Source organism: Phycodurus eques, chromosome 17 (genome assembly GCF_024500275.1).
Source record: "Phycodurus eques isolate BA_2022a chromosome 17, UOR_Pequ_1.1, whole genome shotgun sequence".
NCBI lineage: Eukaryota > Metazoa > Chordata > Actinopteri > Syngnathiformes > Syngnathidae > Phycodurus > Phycodurus eques.
Window position 1 is genome coordinate 18,643,642 of NC_084541.1, and position 20,476 is coordinate 18,664,117.

The 20,476-nt window shown below is 40.2% G+C and overlaps 1 protein-coding gene across 2 annotated transcripts in view; it reads left to right on the top strand.

The window, feature by feature from the left end:
- The window catches only part of LOC133416099 (seizure protein 6-like), a 73,667-nt gene that overhangs the window by 28,030 nt on the left and 25,161 nt on the right, over positions 1–20,476 (top strand). For both annotated transcript variants that reach the window (XM_061702752.1, XM_061702753.1), the window contains exons 2-3: positions 11,504–12,253; positions 12,686–12,807. In XM_061702752.1, the coding sequence (XP_061558736.1) occupies positions 11,504–12,253; positions 12,686–12,807 (872 nt within the window). The remainder of the gene's footprint in view (positions 1–11,503; positions 12,254–12,685; positions 12,808–20,476) is intronic.

The window sequence follows — 20,476 nt, forward strand, 5'->3', positions numbered from 1 at the left end:
AAGTAAATTTTCAAAAACAAGTCCACTTTTATGTGCTTTAATTATTTTAAATACCGGTAATTATTTTTAAGATTAAATGTATAATTAGTTCTGAGTGTGATTAAACAATAAGATGCATGAGATGCATCTGCAGCTCAACTTCGCATCGTGCCTTTGTAAAAAAGTACAATAAACCCATTTTTAGACTTAACTTGGAATGTTAAAATGTTACTTTCAAAATCACCTGTGCGCTGAATAAAATGTTTTATGATGCCAAGAGTTTGATTCATTTTCATAAAATCAGAAAGTAGATTTTCATTTTGAACAAATCAGAGGTCAACCAGCATTCCAGAATAGATCGCGTTTGACCTGCTTTGTGCAGCCTGATTGTGATTTTCAAATGCATAGAGTGCAATATAATCGTGCTTGAAGGAACCCAGCATTTTTTCTTTTTATAATAAAAGTTATCAGCCATCGCTTGGTTGAATTTGCTTTCTGTGGGATCAATGAAGTCATCATCTTCTCCTTCTTCTCGGTTGAATTGTTGCTTTTTTTGTTGTGAGCCAAACGACAAGATACATTTAAAGATGTAATGTAATATCAAAATATTCAAACGAAATGTTGGTCAGATCAGGGGGTTCGTGTTCAAGTTTTGGTGCTTGATTTCTTTAAACCTGCAATGATTATTGGTAATCATTCTAATCATTAATTTCGTGAAGTCGGCCCACCAATGTCAATTTGTCTCTTCTCTGTCTACAATTTTCACCTGATTTCATTACTGCCAATTTTAAATTGGATAATCATCTGATCCATCATCCCATTTCCCATTTTGTTGTTTTTGTTTAACTTTGGCGAAGATTACGAAACCACGATTTATCTGCTGCTACCGTACAGGCTGAATTGACATCGCATTTTACATAACCCCCCCCCCGAACAGCCGTGCGTAAAGGTCGCTGTCTTTTCAACCTTGCGGTTGGCAGCACTCGCAGCGCCGACGTTCTGATGTGTCGGGCTGCTTTGCTTACTCAATCCCCGCTTCAGCGCCCCACAAGCGCTGTACTCCCCGCAGAAACAAGCTGACAGGTAGCGGGAGTCGAGGGAGGATGCTCGGTGACTTTGTTGCGATGATAGCTTATGTTTTAAATATGGTACAGACCTTTTTAAACACCTGACTGCGAAATCATGTCATTAAATAATAAAGACTGGATGTTTACTTATGCATGTAATTGCAATCAAATTGGGGGCAATTCAAAATGCTGAGGACTTGAAATGTTGCCATCATATTTCCTAATAAAAGCCAACAGAGGATTTAAAGGGTGGTTGTAATGACATGCATTTCATGCACCCCTGCCAAACAAATATCTAGTGACCAAATTGGAAAGGTCGTTCCGCGTGAGACCGAACAACTCAAATATTTACAATGAAACAATGTGTATGACAGCGACGCCCTTTCCCGTTATGCTGGATCTAGTGTTTTTTTCCCCCTTGTCCTCTGACCTGGTATATTCCAGGATTTAAAGGATTAAAGCAGTTATATTTTCCATGGTGCTGCAGACCGCTTAACCCTGAACCACTGTGACACGGATTTTTTATTTTTTCCCTCCCCCCCACATCAGATTAAGTCGAAAACGTACACATTTTTCCGCCTGACTTTGCTTGTGGAAGCAGTTACTCCACGGTCAATACGTGGCCACACAATATGTACATATTTATGAAGCATGAATATATTATTTGGTGTTTTAAACTGCGATCACAAACCACATGAGGCATACTGTAAAAATTTTTTGTTTGAGATATTCAAAAGTCATGCTCAACTACAATACTGTGTCAAATGCAGAATATGTACAAAAATCATGTGACACACCCCTAAATGCTAGATTTGCACCCCCCCCCCCCCCCCCCCCCCCCCCCCGGCAGCCCCATTTCAGGCCACCGTGGACAAAACGGGGCGGTTGTGAAACAACGCCAACATTTCATAAGAATGAAAAATATGTTTCACAATGCAAAATGGAAGAAGAAGAAAACACTGTATCTTAACTTTTTGGAATGACGCATATGTATGGCCCATTACTTACAGTCAGTCCTTATGATATACTTGAATCATTCAATACAGGCAAAAGCATGAAAATCAAATCATGGCTAAAGTTGTTGGGTTTACTCCTTAAGTAGTGGTAACTATAATTTCAAAAGGAGATGGTCAGTGTCATAATTTGGATTCGCGCTCTGGTTTTTCCAAGGACATGACCGAAGTAGAGAGTAGAGTGCTTCAGAGCCACTTGCAATTAATTTTGAAGAGAGCTGTAGATTTTATTACGTACTGTACATGTATTCAACTATCTTCCCCCCCCCCCCCCCCCCACACACTTTTAATACCCACCAGATAAACCTATTATGGAAAATCCTTTCAATCCTAAGGTCAGAGGACAAATATATTCCATATCAGCGAATATGCATTTATTAAATGCAAATCACAAGCCCCAGGGGAAAAACAAATCAGTGTAGGCGTGATTGAAAGATTGAGTCTGTCAGGCATTTGAACTTTTCTTTTTAAGCTGTTAATATAACAGCAAAGGAGTCATATTGGATTTGTTTCCATTTCACACGTCCTTGGTACTTTAAAGACATTTCCACTTGGTTTAACTAGACAAGTGTTGCGGCCTGCAACTGTAAAACAGTTTTATATCCATAGATGATACTTGAATAGGATGAAATGGAATTCATGAAAATGTACAAAAAGGGTTTCGTCACACAGAGCTGCAACTACACACTTTCCAAGAATTGGAGTTTTGTAGGTGTTTGAGAAAAGTATCACTTCCCTCGTACTTTTTGATTTACTTTTCGATTGTACATGCAAGATGCAAAGTAAAACGACTTGACAACGTAATCCGTTTGTGTGCCACGTAGCCCACGCTGGGTGTGCACAGCCTACATGTGATAGAGGCAAGCGGTGATAAAGGCTGACATTTGTGATAAACGCACTGACCATAAACTGTCAAATCATGGCAGAGTGTGGCTGCTGGTTGCTCCTGGTTACGCTTTGCACCCTCTCACTCGCCCGTGTAACTCCCCTTCAGCGTGGCTGCCATTTTGGACACACATGGTCAGAGTTCACTTTGACAGGAGCCCGAGTGAGTCACATAGTGGCCAAAGGCATTAGCAGCCAATGTTAGTCAACATTAAACTTTATTATTTATTTTTTTATAACCACCTATCTCTGTGGCCCCATTTTGAACTGCCCCAGTCTTATGTCCTCATTCCCATGCAGCACCTGTTTTTTGTTTATTTGTTTGTTTTGTTTACGTACTCAGTTGTGCTTTTTTTCTGGGATAAATGCTTGCTTTGAAAACGAAAAAGGTGTGGATGATGCAGGTTTACCAACAGCTGCCAGCAAAGCGTCTTCATCTCTTATTCATTCGCCCAGTTTATCAACCGCTGACAAGTTGTCACTCTCCCTTAGTCTTTTGTCCTTTTCAAAAACACATTGAATTATTCATCCTGGCTTCATGCATGATACTACCGCTGTCATGCCGCATTACTTTGAAAACCGAAGTTTTTGGGTCATGCTTGCGGAACCAGCCAGAAGCAAAATGATAAATGCTGATAAGCTGTTTAATTATCATAACTTGACATCTAATGTATAAATTGCATGATATAAACTGAGGGAGGAGTTTTAGTTTGTGCTACTTATGCAACTTTTACAGTAGGCAGAGCAGCAACTTGCAAAAGTAAGCTTACCTTAGCCTCAAAATCATTTGTAATTTTGGCGTAGCTGCCTGGTTACGTTGTATCGTGTTAAAACTTGCATTGTCACTGTGCACAGCTCTTATACAAACTCAGTCACACACTCAAATGTTTATGCCACTTCTGCCAGTGTTGCACATGCACACGCATTGGCTTGGCTTCCCTACCTTCCTAACGAATGTTTTTCTTGGCACGTTTATGCCTAGTTGAGTGTAGATTTTGATAGAGTGAGTGTTGGTGTGGGTGTCTATAAAGAGCACAGGGGGATTGTTGAAATGCAAAAAAAAAAGGGAAATGAGGAATAAGAGTTTCTCACTGTCTTCTTGTTCATCTCCTGATCATGATTTTGATGTGTTATTGTCTGTTTACTTTTAGTTCATCCCAGATGGTATCCAATCGGTCACCACTGGGAAATACATCTGCATAGTATAATCTGCATGTCTATGAAGTTATTTTTGCTTCCCCATTGCCATAATTTGATGAATTTGCTACTGTATCTTATTTTGTATGTTCAAAACACTTTTGCCGGCTCTACGTGATTAAGCTCTATGCACAGTTTATTGTCCTCAAGAGCTGCTTTTCAGCATCAGCTTGATATACAAAAGCGACTCCGGGGGGACAAATATGTCAAATGACTTGTTTACACAAAAGGACAGAGTTGTTAAAAAAAAAAAGTCAAATTGTCTCAAGCGTTAAACCCTGTTTGATTGTATTAATATTATCAATTTTATTTTTGCGACATATCATCATGTGCAGCTCGTTTTTTTTGTTTTTTTTTCCTATTGCCATCGCCATTGTGTTCGGACAAAAGGGATGATCCTGCTTCATCAATCAATGTATCTATCTACAAAAAGAATAGAAGGCACGTTTGACTTGACTAGGCATGGGGAAAGTACATGTTTTAATCAAGAGGACGGTGGCTTCTCCACTCTAAAAAAGCTATGCATGCCTCAGAGTGCCACAGGGAGCAGCGTCATATATCACTGTCAGCATTTGTATCTCGTGCCTCCCCATGGGCAGCTTGCGTTCTGGTTTACAGGGTTTATGTTTTCCGACAGGTGGACGCGGGCACTCACCTGGATTTGCTCTCTGACACCTCGCTGCCAAAACAAACAAAACCCATTTCAAAATTACACACAGTCAGCATATAGAAATGTCTGCCCTGAAGTCTATCGCCGTTTCAACACCCCACCGCGTCATCTTTGTTTATATTTTCAAGAGTGGTATTAAAATATGTTTCGCTGGAATGCCTTCAAACTGAGGCGAAGTGCTGCATTAGTTTTGCCCTTTCACCCTTTCCTGTTGTTTTTGCTTTAGTTCTCTAAATTAGACAAAGAAAGAAGCATACTGATTGTAAGTGATATTTGTAAATACAGAGTCCTTCAGTTTTGGCTGCAGACCAATGCTGGGCCATGGCAAATATTTCCTTTTGCGCTGTTAGATAGAAACACTAACCATTAATTAATGGGTGATGTCATATAGGGTGCAGCGCGATCTCCATGAATTGAACTTCATTGGATTTTAAAAAGTACAACGTTAACATATTTTACCATATACAGTATTCATAAGCACCAAAACATGTTCCAGATTTCTGATTCTCGTCTACATTCAAATGCTGAAAATTGAGTTTTGCAGGTCACTACCTGCTTACCTGTCATGTAAAGACAAAAGATTTTTGAGGAAACAAATTATTTGTATGTAATTGTTATTCCGAAGCATGTTGCATTTTTAATGTAACACATTACAGTAATCCATTTTAAAGTTGTGGGTCCTGTTTCACCCCGAGCTCTATTCTTAATTGACTCCAGCATGGAGTAAATGAGAAGAAAATGAAAAGATAAATTACAGTAATGGAAGGAAATGAAGTGTGTAAGAGACATTTTCTCCCAGTACTTTCTCGTATGCGCAACATTGTGAAATTGAATTACAAGAGAAAAAAAAATCCTTCTGCGTGAGACGCGGGTTGCTAACAGGAAGCAACAAGATGTACTCTCGTTGGTTCACTTGCGCTTAATAAAGATAAGATAAATGTGCATGGAAGAAATTGAATGGCATATTCACAACTCGACATAATACAAACCACATTAAAGCTTTTTTTGCTATGCATGCTGACTGGCCCATTTGCATTTTGCAGCAATACTGTGTCTCTCATGCAAATAAGTGTACTGTGTACGTCTGTTTTTGTTCTGCTCCGGCTAAAGGTCAGGTCTTATGAGCTTCTATTTGGACGGTTTGTTTGGAGCCTGAAGGACAAAGTTCATTGAACCGAAACAAAATAAATGACAGAGAAAAGTTACGGTTCCGCTCAATGAAGTCAAAGGTCAAAAGGAGAGAAAGAGTCCATCTTATGATGGTATTATTTTCACAAGTCACCAGCCAGATACTTATTTATTGAAGATGAATCAATATGTTGCTTCAGATTACGGAAGGTCACTTGGGCTGAGCCACATATATCGTTGAGTTAGACTTAACCGCATATTCTTTATTTTCTCAAAAAAAAAAGCTACCTTGTTCATCAAGCCGGCACCCACGTAGTTGAATTTTCTGCATTTTCCTCCCGACACTTTATTTATTTCCACTTCTGTGCAGCTGTGACACCCACAAGCCTAATTAAATTATCAATTCATTAAGTCGACTAATGGAATCATTTATCAGATTCAGCTCATTATGTCCTGTCGTCTTTCTTTATCGCTGCAGTCCAAACAAATGCTACAGGTATGGAGCACATGTCAACGCGAGGACATTTTCATTTCCTGATGTAAACCTCCATTGAGGATCCAGGAAGTCACGCTGCGACTTCTGGAAGATGCCCATGTGAGCCCGGTGGAAGTTGTCGATTGATTCGCTTGTCTCGAGGCTCCGTGTAAAAATAAGGAAATAAAGCCCCTGGATATAAAGGAGATTGATGTCGATCAGCAGCCCGCCTCAAGTACGTCTTGTCCCATCTTATTAACGCGCTCTCCATGCACTGAGTGTTCTCTGATGACTCCATTGATATGCAACTGAAGAGAGAAGCTTGTCTCTTGCCATCTTAAGGAGGAGTCCCTCGTGATTGCTCACTCTGTCGCTGCAGTTGGCGAAGTCAGCCACACAGATTGTCATGGATACGGAGATGTATCGGAGCAAAGTCACAGCTTGTTCTTCCAGTATTAAGGGCACTTATAATTGCGAAAACCCTTTTTTATTTTTTTTCCCCTCGAGATAAGGTAACTACAGGAGTTCACATATCTTTTTTTTTTTTTTTTTTAAATTCAATTGAGGCGGCACGGTGGCCGACTGGTTAGAGCGTCAGCCTCACAGTTCTGAGGAGTGGGGTTCAATCCCCGGTCCCGCCTGTGTGGAGTTTGCATGTTCTCCCCGTGCCTGCGTGGGTTTTCTCCGGGCACTCCGATTTCCTCCCACATCCCAAAAAACATGCATTAATTGGAGACTCTAAATTGCCCGTAGGCATGACTGTGAGTGTGAATGGTTGTTCGTTTGTATGTGCCCTGCGATTGGCTGGCAACCAGTTCAGGGTGTACCCCTCCTCCTGCCCGATGACAGTTGGGATAGGCTCCAGCACGCCCGCGACCCTAGTGAGGAGAAGCGGCTCAGAAAAATTAAAATTCAATTGAGTCCTACTATAGCTTTGTATTGGGCAAGCTACACCCTAGCTACACGCCATTCAGCCGCAGGGCACATATAGTCAAACCACCAGTTGTACTCACATTCATACCTATGGACAATTTAGTCTTCCATTAGCCTAACATACATGTTTGGAATAAGGAAGGAATCCTGAGTGCCCGAAGAAAGCCCATGCAAGCATGGCGAGAATACACAGACAAGGCAAGGAGGGATGTTAGAGGGTTTGTATGGCCAATGTAACACTTTTTTTTTTTTAAGCTCAGAGTAAATACAACTTCTTATTTGAGTGAGTTGGTTAGGTTCCATTTGAAAGGAATCATAACTTACCAACTCACCAGATATCAGAAAGACTTCAACCCGTTCTTTTCCATCAAGACACTCCTTTGACTGTAGGATTTTTTTTAATTCCTGAACGCTCTCGGTTTGCATTTTCTTTGTGCCATCCATGTCTCATGAAACCTTAATTCTTCCCACACAATGTTAAAGTCTATATCTACCCATGAGACTCAATAAAAATAAAAATGAATTCTTCATTTCACTACCTAAATTTCCCCACAGACAGTAAATTGCATCTGATTGTATTTGTGCCACTACTCTGAATAAGAACACTACGGTACGATAACACTAATCTCATTCTGCCATGGCTGTCACCACCTTTAATTTATGAATACGCTCTAATTAACAAGCCTCTGGGTCATGTGACTTAATGCAGTTGCACACATAACCTCTTAAGTGTTTCAGCTCAGGGATCTACTTTTAGCCACAGCAGCTCTACTACGGTAAATGAGCACACGGCTGTGAGTTTACATCATCCTCAGTATCGCCGGCATCGTCGCATTCTGGACCAGTAGCAGTTAAAAAACATGTATTTTTCATTGAAGTTTCCCAAACGAAAGCATCAATCATCACTTTGGGGTTTTCAGCCATTGATCATTGGCTCGTTAAATATGATGGCGGTACGCCCATCTTGTGAAGCTGACAGAGCCCATGAAGATCACCTTGTTCAGACACTCCGATGCTTAAAGCAGCGTATTACAGTACATCTTCACTTGATTGGAGTCCTTCAAGCGCAATGAATTTAAATTGGCTGGCAGTAGAGTGAGATGTTCCATCTATGTATTGAACTGGGTGACAGAGGGGCCCCTGCTGTGCTTTTGGATTAGGAGTTGGGCTCAGTAATCTTTGCCAAAATTACACTTCGAAAGTACTAATTGTAATGGAAGTCTGTGTTGCATTTAAAGCCAAATCTTTTGTATTCAACAAACTTTCAGTGACTTCAACAACATGACAAAATTTCTCAAAACATGACAATGGCCAATTCAACCCGAGTACAGTGCAACCAGAATTTAGAAAATCGTTGAATTGGTTCTGGAGAAATGTAGTTTTTTCTGTCGGAAAAGACCGACTCAATGTTTTTGTGTGATATCGCTGACATAAAATCGAGTAAAACATTAGAACGTCACCGTTTCTCATCATATCTCCCCGACCCTTTCGTTTGGTCCGCTAGCGACGAAACCCTTCTCCCATTAACTGATAAGTTTCAGTTAAAATATCCACCAATAGGTTTTTTGGGGGGATACAATAGTTAATCAGTCAATCAGAAACTTATTTCACTTTTCAGGTCTGACATGCTTCTGGGAACAACTATTGACTCGAGAATGTTTCAAATTTGTCCGTCAGTTGTATTGACTGGCATTTAAACTAACATTTTGACAAGCATCTAACCTGCAAGCTGTGCAAGCGTTGCAATTTTTGTTTTTGTAGAGGGGGTGTTTTTCATTGAATTACATTTACATGCCAAAAGTACTACAAGTGAAGGGTAAAAAAAGAATTAACCAAGATTTCAGCTCTTACTGAGTGAAACTTCTAATGCAAATATCCAATGAGGGTTCAGAGAACATTGTGGTAGCAGTAATCACCACAGTGGTGTCTCCAACCTGTACACATTGATTTTCTATTGATCTCTGTATGAGAAACTCTGTTTTAACCTAGTTCCCCACTCCATCTTTCCACACCACTCGATATTCTGACTGCTGGGAGCCAGCTGGATGGTCAAAAGCTTGAAACGCAGAGCTAATGACTCAAAGAGGAGCCCAATGTAAGTAGGACAATAACAGTAAGCATCATGACAAATGGCAATTCTTCAAGGTAGTTCTCGATTTTTCCATACTTTTGCATGTGGATTTTTGTTCGAGGCCTACTGCGTACTTCAATTGTTGAACTAAATCTGTCTTTACACTTTTTGGTGAGTCATGATCGAAGAAGCCTCTTCTCTCCAGCTCAGTGATGAAGTCTATGAAATGAGGCGCTATGTCAAGCAACTGTGTTTCCGTTCGTTCAGCCTGGATGAATCAAATCTACTTCAAAATCCAAATCAAATACAACGATAATCATAAAATGACATACAGTAACTCTCAGCACTAATGTTTCCACTATTAACATGACTGTGCTCTCAAAATAAAGTTTTTGTTGGAGATCGGAGCTTCTCTGGTGGTCTATTTTATATTAGCTAACGCATGTGTCCCGTATGACATTTAGATGCAAGGTTTATTCTCTGAGCCCTCAGAAGATCAATAACGTAGCATTCATATTTCCAGAGCAAATATTTGCTCGCTTGGTTGCAGACAGATTCAAGCATCTACTTCCCATGCAGGAAAAGCAAATGCAATTTCAGTGCGACCATGCATAAAAACTGTACTGATGGGAAACTGACCTCCAGACTTAAGGGAACTCAGTGGTATTTGTTGTAGTTTTCAAAATAAATAAATACATAAATAAATCAACACAGCTTTAAGCACATTATATTTACTCTTCACTTTAGAAGGATGTTTGAAGTCCTGTCAACATAACGTGATGTGAGGAACAACACGCCACGATGAGATCCTTTTCAAATTTAGGACTTTTATATATCTGGATTATGATTGATTTGTTCCTGTCAAAGCTTCTGAGGACATGAATATCAGCAGGGTTTGGTAACTCTGAAATCCATTTGTTAGAACTCCTCAGACAAACAGTTTGTGTGCGTGCATTTTGGGGGAAGATACTTGTGGACACACAATTTAATTATGTGGCATGAGCGGCCACTTAACTCTTAGTGATTACACTGTACACAGATTTCAGCTGTCACCTTAACAGATGTAAGTCAAATGTGCAACAATAATCCTGTCAGGCTTGTTTTGTTTACTTGCCGCCTGTGAAATGACTTCCTTTATTTATCAAAGTAGTTTAATTAAACGTTAATTGGCTGCATCGTTGAGAGGTTGATGATTATTTTCTGAGTTAAGTCCAAGTGTGTTTAATTAAATAAAAATATCAGCACAGCCCATGTCCATGAGGAGAACATACCTTGTTTTGGCACCACGTCATACACCTGAACATTTCTGTTGTGATTCTGAGGAGTTCATCCAAAAATTAGACATTAAACACTTGGATAAGCTATACAACAATAAAAACCACTAAATGTTCTCTACCTCACTGAATTTCACTCAATTTCCTCTTCCAACAGAACACGCAAAACCTTTGTGATTAGGCTACATACTAACGTTTGCATCTAGCGGATGCAGAGCAACACAATTGCATTAATGTTATATCTCTGTCATGTCACACAGTTGTGCGGCAAAGGAAAGGCTGTCTTCATGTCAAACTCGTGGTTGACAATGGGAGGAAGGCAAAACTTGATTTTTTTTTTATGCAGACAAAGCTCGTCTTGTAATATACAAGCTACATGACAAAGAAGAAAGACCAAAAACCCTGTTCTCCACTCTGTGCCTTTGTTTACTGCGTTATGTTCCACTTGATTCATGGGTTGGTTACACTGTAGCGCCGGGATGACACACACACACACACTCAGACACACACACACACACACACGCACACACACACGCACACACACACACACACACACACACACACACACACACAGAGGAGAGATTATCATTTCAAATTGTATAAAGTTTTGTATTACTGTAGTGAGTCGATCTATATATCGTATCTGTTTTTCTTTTGTTTTATAAATGTTTTTTAGGATGTCTTTTTCGATTTTTCGCTTAATTTTTTTAATTCTTTTAATCACGTAAAGCAGTATGAAATGCGCTGTATAAATAAATTTGCTTTGCTTTTATTTACTGGAGAACATTGATGTAATTGTTTTTATTTTTAGGTCCAAATGAGAGCGACGGCACCAGGGGTCGGACTGCATATTTGAACAGGGGTCACATCGCATACCCTTCAACAGGAGACGCAGAGGGTGAGGTTGTCCAGGTCACCACCGCCTTGCCCATTAACAGCCCGGACCACCGGCCTGCCCTCAAAGGTTTGATGCTTCATGAGCACCTTCTCTTGAGGGACTTTGAGGGAGACCAGCGCTTTTTCAGGAGCGACGGCTCTGTGGCGGCGTATCCCACCAGACCGGGCCCCGTGTCTGCCTCAGATGCGGCGCACCCCGCCACTCAAATAGTTCCCCATGAGGATGCTCCGGCCTTCTCCGACATCGCCTCGACCGCGACTGCAGCTGGCACCTCGCCACTTACCACGTTCACCCCAACACCCAGACCTCTGATGCCTCTCCTTCAGAAGCCCTCTGAGGAAAAAAAGCAAGGCGGAGACAGGCTCGAGCCCACCACACACTCCCTGACAACACAAGTGACACCAAATCCAGACAACACAGCCGCCACTTCCTTATCAATGCAGCGAGATCACCCTCACCCTTCGAGGGCTTTTTCTGGCGAGACGAAGCTTGCACCCTCCGCTGCGAGGACGGAGAAAGGGCAGGCGAGGGAAACGACACTGAAAGACAAAAGCAGTCCCGAGCAGGCCCTCCCAAACCTAACGTCATCGTCCCCGATGGAGGGCGCTGCCACGTCAACCTCCGTGATCACGACGACGACCATCACCACAGTGCAAACATCTGGTGAGTGCGTTACTCAATTCCTTTGACTTCTAATTTTGTAGATTACTTTGAGGAAAACAGAAGGGTGTTCAAATGACTGTGAAATAAGTATCAGCCGCGTCACAGTAACCCAAACCCCAAAGGAAATTCAAAGTTTTGAGTAGCTCTCTGTTGTGATTTGACACACGCATCTCAGAGGAGACGAAAATTAAATGCCAGATTTCAGCATCCTTTCTGTTCATTTTCCATGCTGCGCATAGCTATTTATCCCTCCACTAGGAATAACAGAGTTGCTCATGTGTCCAAGACAATCTGATTTGTCCTGCCTGTACATGCCGTAGCTTGAGGACCAATCCACAGAGATAGTTTGAGGGTTACATGGCCACAGAGACACAGGTGGGCTGTCAGCAGGAAGGAAAAGGAAATCACGCGTCTTTTCGCTGTCTCCCACAGAGCCGTGCGGCCTAAATTTCACTGACCCCGAGGGCAACGTTGAAATCCTGCAGCGGCTTGACACTGCAATGGAGTGCAACTACTTGATTACCGTCTACCTGGGGTACGGCATTGAGGTTCAGGTCAGTGCTCGAGACCCCTTGTCATTCTTGGGAGCCTCTAAAACAATACCCAGGCTTTTGATTAAATGATTGAGTTGTGTAAACATCTTTTGCCCTCCCAAAGTAGGCAGAATTTGGTACCAAATTGAGCCTTAGTGCTTCTCTAAAAGGTCTTACCCAGATTGGTGTTTATTTATAATATATAGATAATGTAGAGACGTTGAAAACAGTACTACATACTACAGAAATCATAAACGTGGTGAATCGATAGTATCTTGCAACAAAAAGACATTACTCACCTCATATTGCCACTGTAGCTCACTCATCTTGCATGTTTATGCTTTTAACGGAGTCAGCTTGTGTACACCAAACCAAAACATGACCTTACATAAGGCTCCCAATAGTGGAGAGCAGCACAAATCGAATTATTGTGTAGCTATCACTGTGTCACTGCAAGTGACCCCTTTTATGTACAGGTGGCTCGATATTGTTGCTTATTATAAATTATTTCCAACTGCTATTGCTCATAATGTGCTTAATAACCGTTCATGTTTGTAATATAAAACACTCTAAAGTGAAATAAGGGCACATGGGTTAATCCAGTAAAGCGCTATGACATATTTGGTGTTAGCTTTTAGAATATTTGCTGGTGGTGTGTGGGTTGATGGAGATAGACAGGAAGAAAATTGCTTGGGTGTGTGGGAGGATAAGGGAAAGTCTCAGGTTGAATGTTTGCATGGAAAGTCTTTTTATAAAGGTTATAAGAATTAATTTTCTGTGTTTATGTGTGCGTGTGTTGCCTGGCATTTGCAATTTCATCAAACAGCTAATTTACCACCGGAGACTTGAAACTATATGTGAGCTTTGTCTCCCTGCCTCTGGAGAGCTAAGATAAGTCTTGACTGAGTATACACTTTCTGAAGAGAGTATTTTCCCAAGAAACACAGAGACTCTTACCTGCACATATTCACACAGGCAAACCTGAGCAAAGACTTCACAACGTTTGATGTCATAGCTGTGAACCATCACAGAGTTTCCAGTGCATTTTTGACAAAATATTCACTGGATACTTTAAAGTCAGCAATGCAGGAAAGGGAGTTTCCGTCCACCATACTGATGAACTGATTGGAAAGGCTGAACTGCATTGACCAGTGCATGGCACGACCAAATGAAGCCATGCTCTCCGTTTCTTTTAAAAAGACACATTGAAAGCAAGCATGTGTTGCACCAACTCATCAGCAGTCATCACCTTCTGCCTGGAGGGAATCCATGGCTCTCGGTGTACTTGTAGCAGGCTTGGATTACAAATTTTCTAGTTATTGGTCCTTAGTTTTGTTCCCAAAACTCGGAACAACTTCATATTTGCGACATTTTCACAACTGTGAGTAATTATTGATGGCATTACAACAAGAAATACATCTCGTCCTTTATTTTTTTCAATGGCTCTCACAACTCCCCCCCCCCTCCCCCCACACACACACACACAAATTGATCTAATAGGCACCTCAATTTAAATGCTCTTTACTTTCCTTTCAACAGTTCCACTTTTCATCATGCTGTGCGAAGTCATTTGGGTGATACTAATCGTCCTTTAATCACAGTATCCAATAAGGAAAGAACGATGCCATGAACTGTCAGCGGAGCGAGTAAATTGATTGCTTCCACTTTCCTGATGAGTTTATTTGGCATTTTCTCCCAACCATCTCTGGAGGACTCAGGCACCCCACACCACCACTCATTCCTGTGGGTGGATTCTGTACAACATTCGATAATCAGATGGCAGGTTGCAAGGTAACACCAAATCATTCTCATATGAACTCTTACCAGTTGGACTTGGCAACATTTTACGGTAACAAAAATAGAATCATACTTGATACACAGACATAAGACTGCAACTGCTAGCAGAGAATCGTCTTGGTGCAAGGAAGTGTTTTGGGAACTCGCCACTTTTATGAAGGGCGGTCATCAGTAAATCTGCATGATGCAAATTATGTAAATGAACCAATTTCAAGGACATGTTTTTTTTCATGATTATTTATATTGTTAATTCACACTTCTGCATTAATCACAGTGAGTCAGCGGCTCCCAATAAATGAGTCAGATACAGTCAAAAACAAGGAAAAATGTGGTAGGTCACATCTCTTTTAAATGTGACATTTGCATGAGTAAAACATGTACCAAGACAATTTTTTGTCATTTTGCCCGACCGCCTGTTGGATCTCTGTTGCCACAGCTCACAGCATTTAATGGATTTTCCCATCTGCTCTGATGACCACTTTATGATTATTTTTCAGGATGAAATGTAAACAAGTTTGGAAGTTATCTCACGTCGATGATATCAGCAAGAAACAACATGAAAACATAAAAATATAAAAGACAATGGCATTAATTTATGCATAAATGTACAACCCCAATTCCAATGAAGTTGGGACGTTGTGTTAAACATAAATAAAAACAGAACACAATGATTTACAAATCATGTTCAACCTATATTTAATTCAATACACTACAAAGGTAAGATGTTTAATGTTCAAACTGATAAACTTTATTGCTTTTAGCAAATAATCATTAACTTATAATTTTATGGCTGCAACACATTTGAAAAAAGCTGTGACAGGTGGCAAAAAAGACTGAGAAAGTTGAGGAATGCTCATCAAACACCTGTTTGGAACATCCCACAGGTGAACAGGCTAATTGGGAACAGGTGGGTGCCATGATTGGGTAGAAAAGGAGCTTCCCTGAATTGCTCAGTCATTCACAAGCAAAGATGGGGTGAGGTTCACCTCTTTGTGAACAAGTGTGTGAGAAAATAGTCGAGCAGTTTAAGAACAATGTTCCTCAATGTACAATTCCAAGGAATTCAGGGATTTCATCACCTACGGTCCATATCATCATCAAAAGGGTCAGAGAATATGGAGAAATCACTGCATGTATGTACATGACCCTGTCCCGGCTTTTTTGGAACTTGTTACAGGCATAAAATTCTAAGTTCATGATTATTTGCTAAAACGTTTATCAGTTTGAACATTAAATATCTTGTCTTTGTTGTGTATTCAATTAAATATAGGTTGAACATGATTTGCAAATCATTGTGTTCCTTTTTTTATTTGTTTAACACAACATCCCAACTTCATTGGAATTGGGGTTGTACATTCTTTTTGCCCTTTAATATAAACTGTTTTACTGAAAGTTGGATTCTTTCAAATAAATTATTAAAATCGAGAAATAATTTTAATTTGATCTTTATCAAGATCCCATATATTGTTTAAAATGCAACTAACACACTACAACCAACCAGGCAAGCAACTCAGACACTGCCTGTTTGCTTCATGGTAATGCGACCCCTGCTTACCTTTACCTGTCGGTCTACAAAAACAGCCTTCTTTATTGCCTTTCATATTCATTCAAAACCATTTTCCAAACCAAGTTTCGACATTAACAAATTCAATTACAATATATTTTTCAGTGAAGAAAATACAAATTCCCATTCCATGTAATAATACTTACTGATTCAATCATTAAATATTGACTTAGGGTTTACAGTATGTTGTTGTATAACAACATCTGCAGTAAATGGATAAGAAAAACATGTGGTCTTGTAACGCATCTTTGTGGTACACCATTCATTATTCTTAAAAATTGACTTTAATGATTAAAAAGCAACATGAAAATGATGGTTTTGCTAAAAATGAATATAGTTACTGTATAGTATAAGCAACAGCTATATCTTAGGTAAATAACATGTCAACCAAATCAATATATTTTATCATTTAAATCTAATAAACCTATCTTTACATTAACCATTATCATATTATTTTTGCATTCTCGATATCTTACACGTTTTCTGCAGTGAATCACTTTTGAAGAACAGTTTTGGTGGACAGATGGAGATTTGGAGGTAGGAAAGTGGTATTAAATTCCTTAAAATCTGTTTTGGAGCTCATCTACTTTGACCACATGTATCCCGTCGATGAGCTGTTGTTCCAATTCGGTATCCTCTGGTTGCTTACGGCGTCTACTTGTCTCTGCCTCAAGGTCTCTATGTGCATGTTGTTCTCCCAGGTCTGTTTCATGGAAGTCGGCATTCTTGGGAAAAGAAGACTAAATTCTGTGGGGCTCAGAGAGTTTGATACATTTAAGGGGTTAGGAGCCCAGACGGGCAATTTCTCCCACTGCCACAAAGCATGATTGGAGGAGTGTTTCCATTTTCTGACAGGCTTAAGGCAGCAGCATTCAAGACGATGGTGGGGATATATTTTGTGGTCAATCCTGTGAATCCCATTTCTTCTTCAATTCTTTTCTTTGTTTCCCATTTCCATATTAATGCCACAGTTTTCCTATTTGTCTAGCTATTTCAATGCCTCAATCAGCATCAGTTCTCGTGGAAAGCTTTCAACCCTTACTAGTCTTGGCTCCTTCGGCCTTTGAATTAAATATGTAATCTCCAATTGTACTTGGCCCATCAGCATCAAACATGCATGTTGTTCTGACTCAGCACTTTCAACCAGTCCATGAATGAATGAATGAATGGGACTCGGCTGTTACAGAACATTAATACAACTCGAGCTAGCTTTTTTCTTCATCAGGTTTCACCTTAACATAATGGTAGCCAATTGCATGATATGATAATAACGCAACAAGAAATCCAAAAGGAATACACATTTTAAAGACAACTAATAGAATGCATCACTGGTGCTATAAAATTATTTATGAAGTGTATTAATTCTGTTTTGTCCAGACTGTGAGGGGTACACAAAATAGTTATATAGTATATTTATTTATAGCCACAACTGAATACTTGGTTTTAACTCACTGCTCGGTATGCGGTGGGCCATCAGGAATCAAATACCGAGATGGATCAGTGTATTGTCTCTAATAAAAAAAAAAAACACAATTGACATGTAGCATGTCATATGTTTACAGCTAACCCTTTAGTGGTTTAACAATTGTTTGGTGATGCTACCTCGGTGACCACGCTCTTCTGACGCCGATCAATAGTCATTTTAATAAGCAGCAGTAACACTTGACACACAGCCTCTTCACAGATCCGGGTGAATTGCCATATCGATCCGAGCACGCTCACTTTAATTTCAGTGTATTTTTACCAAAGAAAAATATGACCATGACATTGGCCCTGGTTGAGCGTGACTGATGAGGCAGGGAATTACTTTTCTTTTGTTGGTGTTAATTGATGACAAGCGCTCTGGTCACATGAGCAGGACAAGCAATGAATATTTCTTTTCAAGAAATATTCAAGAAGTATCTCAAGATACATGACACACTCACTAGCTGCAACATTAGGTACGCTGATGTAACGCGAAAAAGAGACTTTTTAGAGCTTTTATTTATTTATCTGATCAGCATTTTTCCATTATTTTTGTGAGATTCTGAAAATGCCTGAAATTAAGATGACTTATGATATGCTGAATCGCATTTGTTCTACACTTTTCACTTACTCCGCTTTTAAAATTTTACATATATAAGGTGTGAGGACATTTGAAAAGTAATTCGAATGAAATTACAAGAAACATTGGCAAAAAACTAGTCTTTATGACAACTGAGTGTATGAAATAAAATGTATATACATTTATATATGCTGTATAAACTATCTCACAAAAGTATGTAGACCCCTTTAGATTTTGTATATATTTTCTCATTGTTCTGTATATCTTTTTCATGACACAACACTGAAGATGTATGACACTGTGCTACATTGTGTAGTAAAGTAGTCATTGTAACTGCAAATTTACTGTTCTCTCAAAACAACTCAACACACAGCCAGGTTACACACGGTGGATGTCCGGACAGGAGAATACGCGAAGATGAAAAGTGTGCAAGCCCAAAAAGGAAAATATACTTAGTGTAGCCCGTAGTACACAACAGATTTGTCCATGAGAAGCTGATACTTTGCAATAGAGCCAATGACCCCTTCTGTTAATCAATTTTGGAGGGAGATGGGGCGGTAGAAGGAAAGCCTTCTTCATGTTGTGCCTTTCGGTAGCGAGTCAGGACATAAAGATGGGTTTGATCTTGATGAGCTTTTCAGGGTGTCAGGGCTTTGCTGAAATGAGTTTTCATGAGGCCTAGCCATCTTTGAGTTGAATGCTTTTCAGGTGACACTAATTGCCACTGCACCCATCAAGCTGTCATAAAGGGGGAAGGTTATGCCTGGAAGAGGGGTTGTGTTCTCGCAAACACACAGCGTCACCATGTCACGGAGAAAAGAGAGTAAAGATGCACGCTTTGAAAATACACAAAGTAATCCGTGAGGCAAGGATTGAAGTCTATGGAGAAGTGCACACTGCTGTAAATAAACTCAAATGTCACGGCTGGAGAGGCATTGAAGAAAGTGGGGAGGGTTTATTGGAACGTAAGAAGCTCATCTCATGTAGAAGATTGATGTCGGGTTGGCTTCTGTCTTTCTGCTTTCACAAGAAGGGATCGTTAACCCATTGCATCACTCCCAACCAGAAGGAGCAGAGAGCACGCTTTTGTCTGACCGACTGTATACTCCCTCGGCATGTTCAGCTTGGTTTGACCTACCCGGGACAATAAGCATCGACGTAACTCATAAATGTTATGGGGGCAAATAGGATCTCCTACCGCAGCACGGGAGCTACACCACAGGACAAAATCTAAAGACAGACATAATATAGAATAGATATAAAGAATAGTTAATAGAACAGTTAACAACAACTGCGGGGTACTGCATGAATAGTACTATTCTGTCAACATTTGGGAGTAAGAGAACCCCAGAATACCCTGTTTGAGAGCATGGTAAGAATATGGTGTTAGGGTTTTGTCACAGGTGAATAAATGTCAGCCAAAATGTGAAATGAGTCAAAACAAGCAATTTATTGTTGAATTCAGCCACATCCTCTGGCATATTCTCATTAGCACTTTAGGTTTTGGCAGGTTGGTAAGGACTCATTGTTTTAGACAGCCAGTAAAACAGGAAATGGCCTTGGCTTATTTGTATGGAGGCGAGTGTTCGATTGAGATTATGTTTTTCACATACCGAGCACTGGAATGAGTCTGTTTTTGAATGAATTTATCAAGACGCAAAACCGCACCTGGAGGTGGCTTAGAAAGGAGCATGTAAACCAGAGGGCGGGGAGGCAGGTACCCTCCATGAACGCTTCAGTGTATCGGTCAGTTTCATCATCGTAATGAGGTCTCCGCAGCTGTTGAGTCCAAAAGCTGTTGATTTATCTCCCCCACCTCTCCTGTCGCAGGGTCATTTAATTGCCATGTATAGTGGGATGAGTTTGATTACATACTGCTCATTTCAGCATCAGCGATGGCTCCTGTGAGTCACTGTAAATGTTCATAATGGAGCCCCAGCAGATGTTTTTGAACAATAAATTCTCGGTGTGAGTCAGCCTCTTTGCAAAGTTAATTCATAGACTGTTTCCTTACAAATTGCATGTTATGCACTAATATGTAATGCGTTAGACATATTGTTTCTCTCAAAGAGGCAAGAACTGTGTTTGTGCTATCCATTTGAGTTTCTATTTTTTGTAAGTACACATGACTCGTGTTGCAAAATGCCGATAATTTAACTAATGACAGTTTGCGGACCACCTCTGGTAATTAAAGTAAAAGCCGCAATAGTAGACTGCATGAATTCCGAGCGATATAATATCTGTAAAAGCTTGTTGCAGTCAAAACAACACCATTTATATGAACA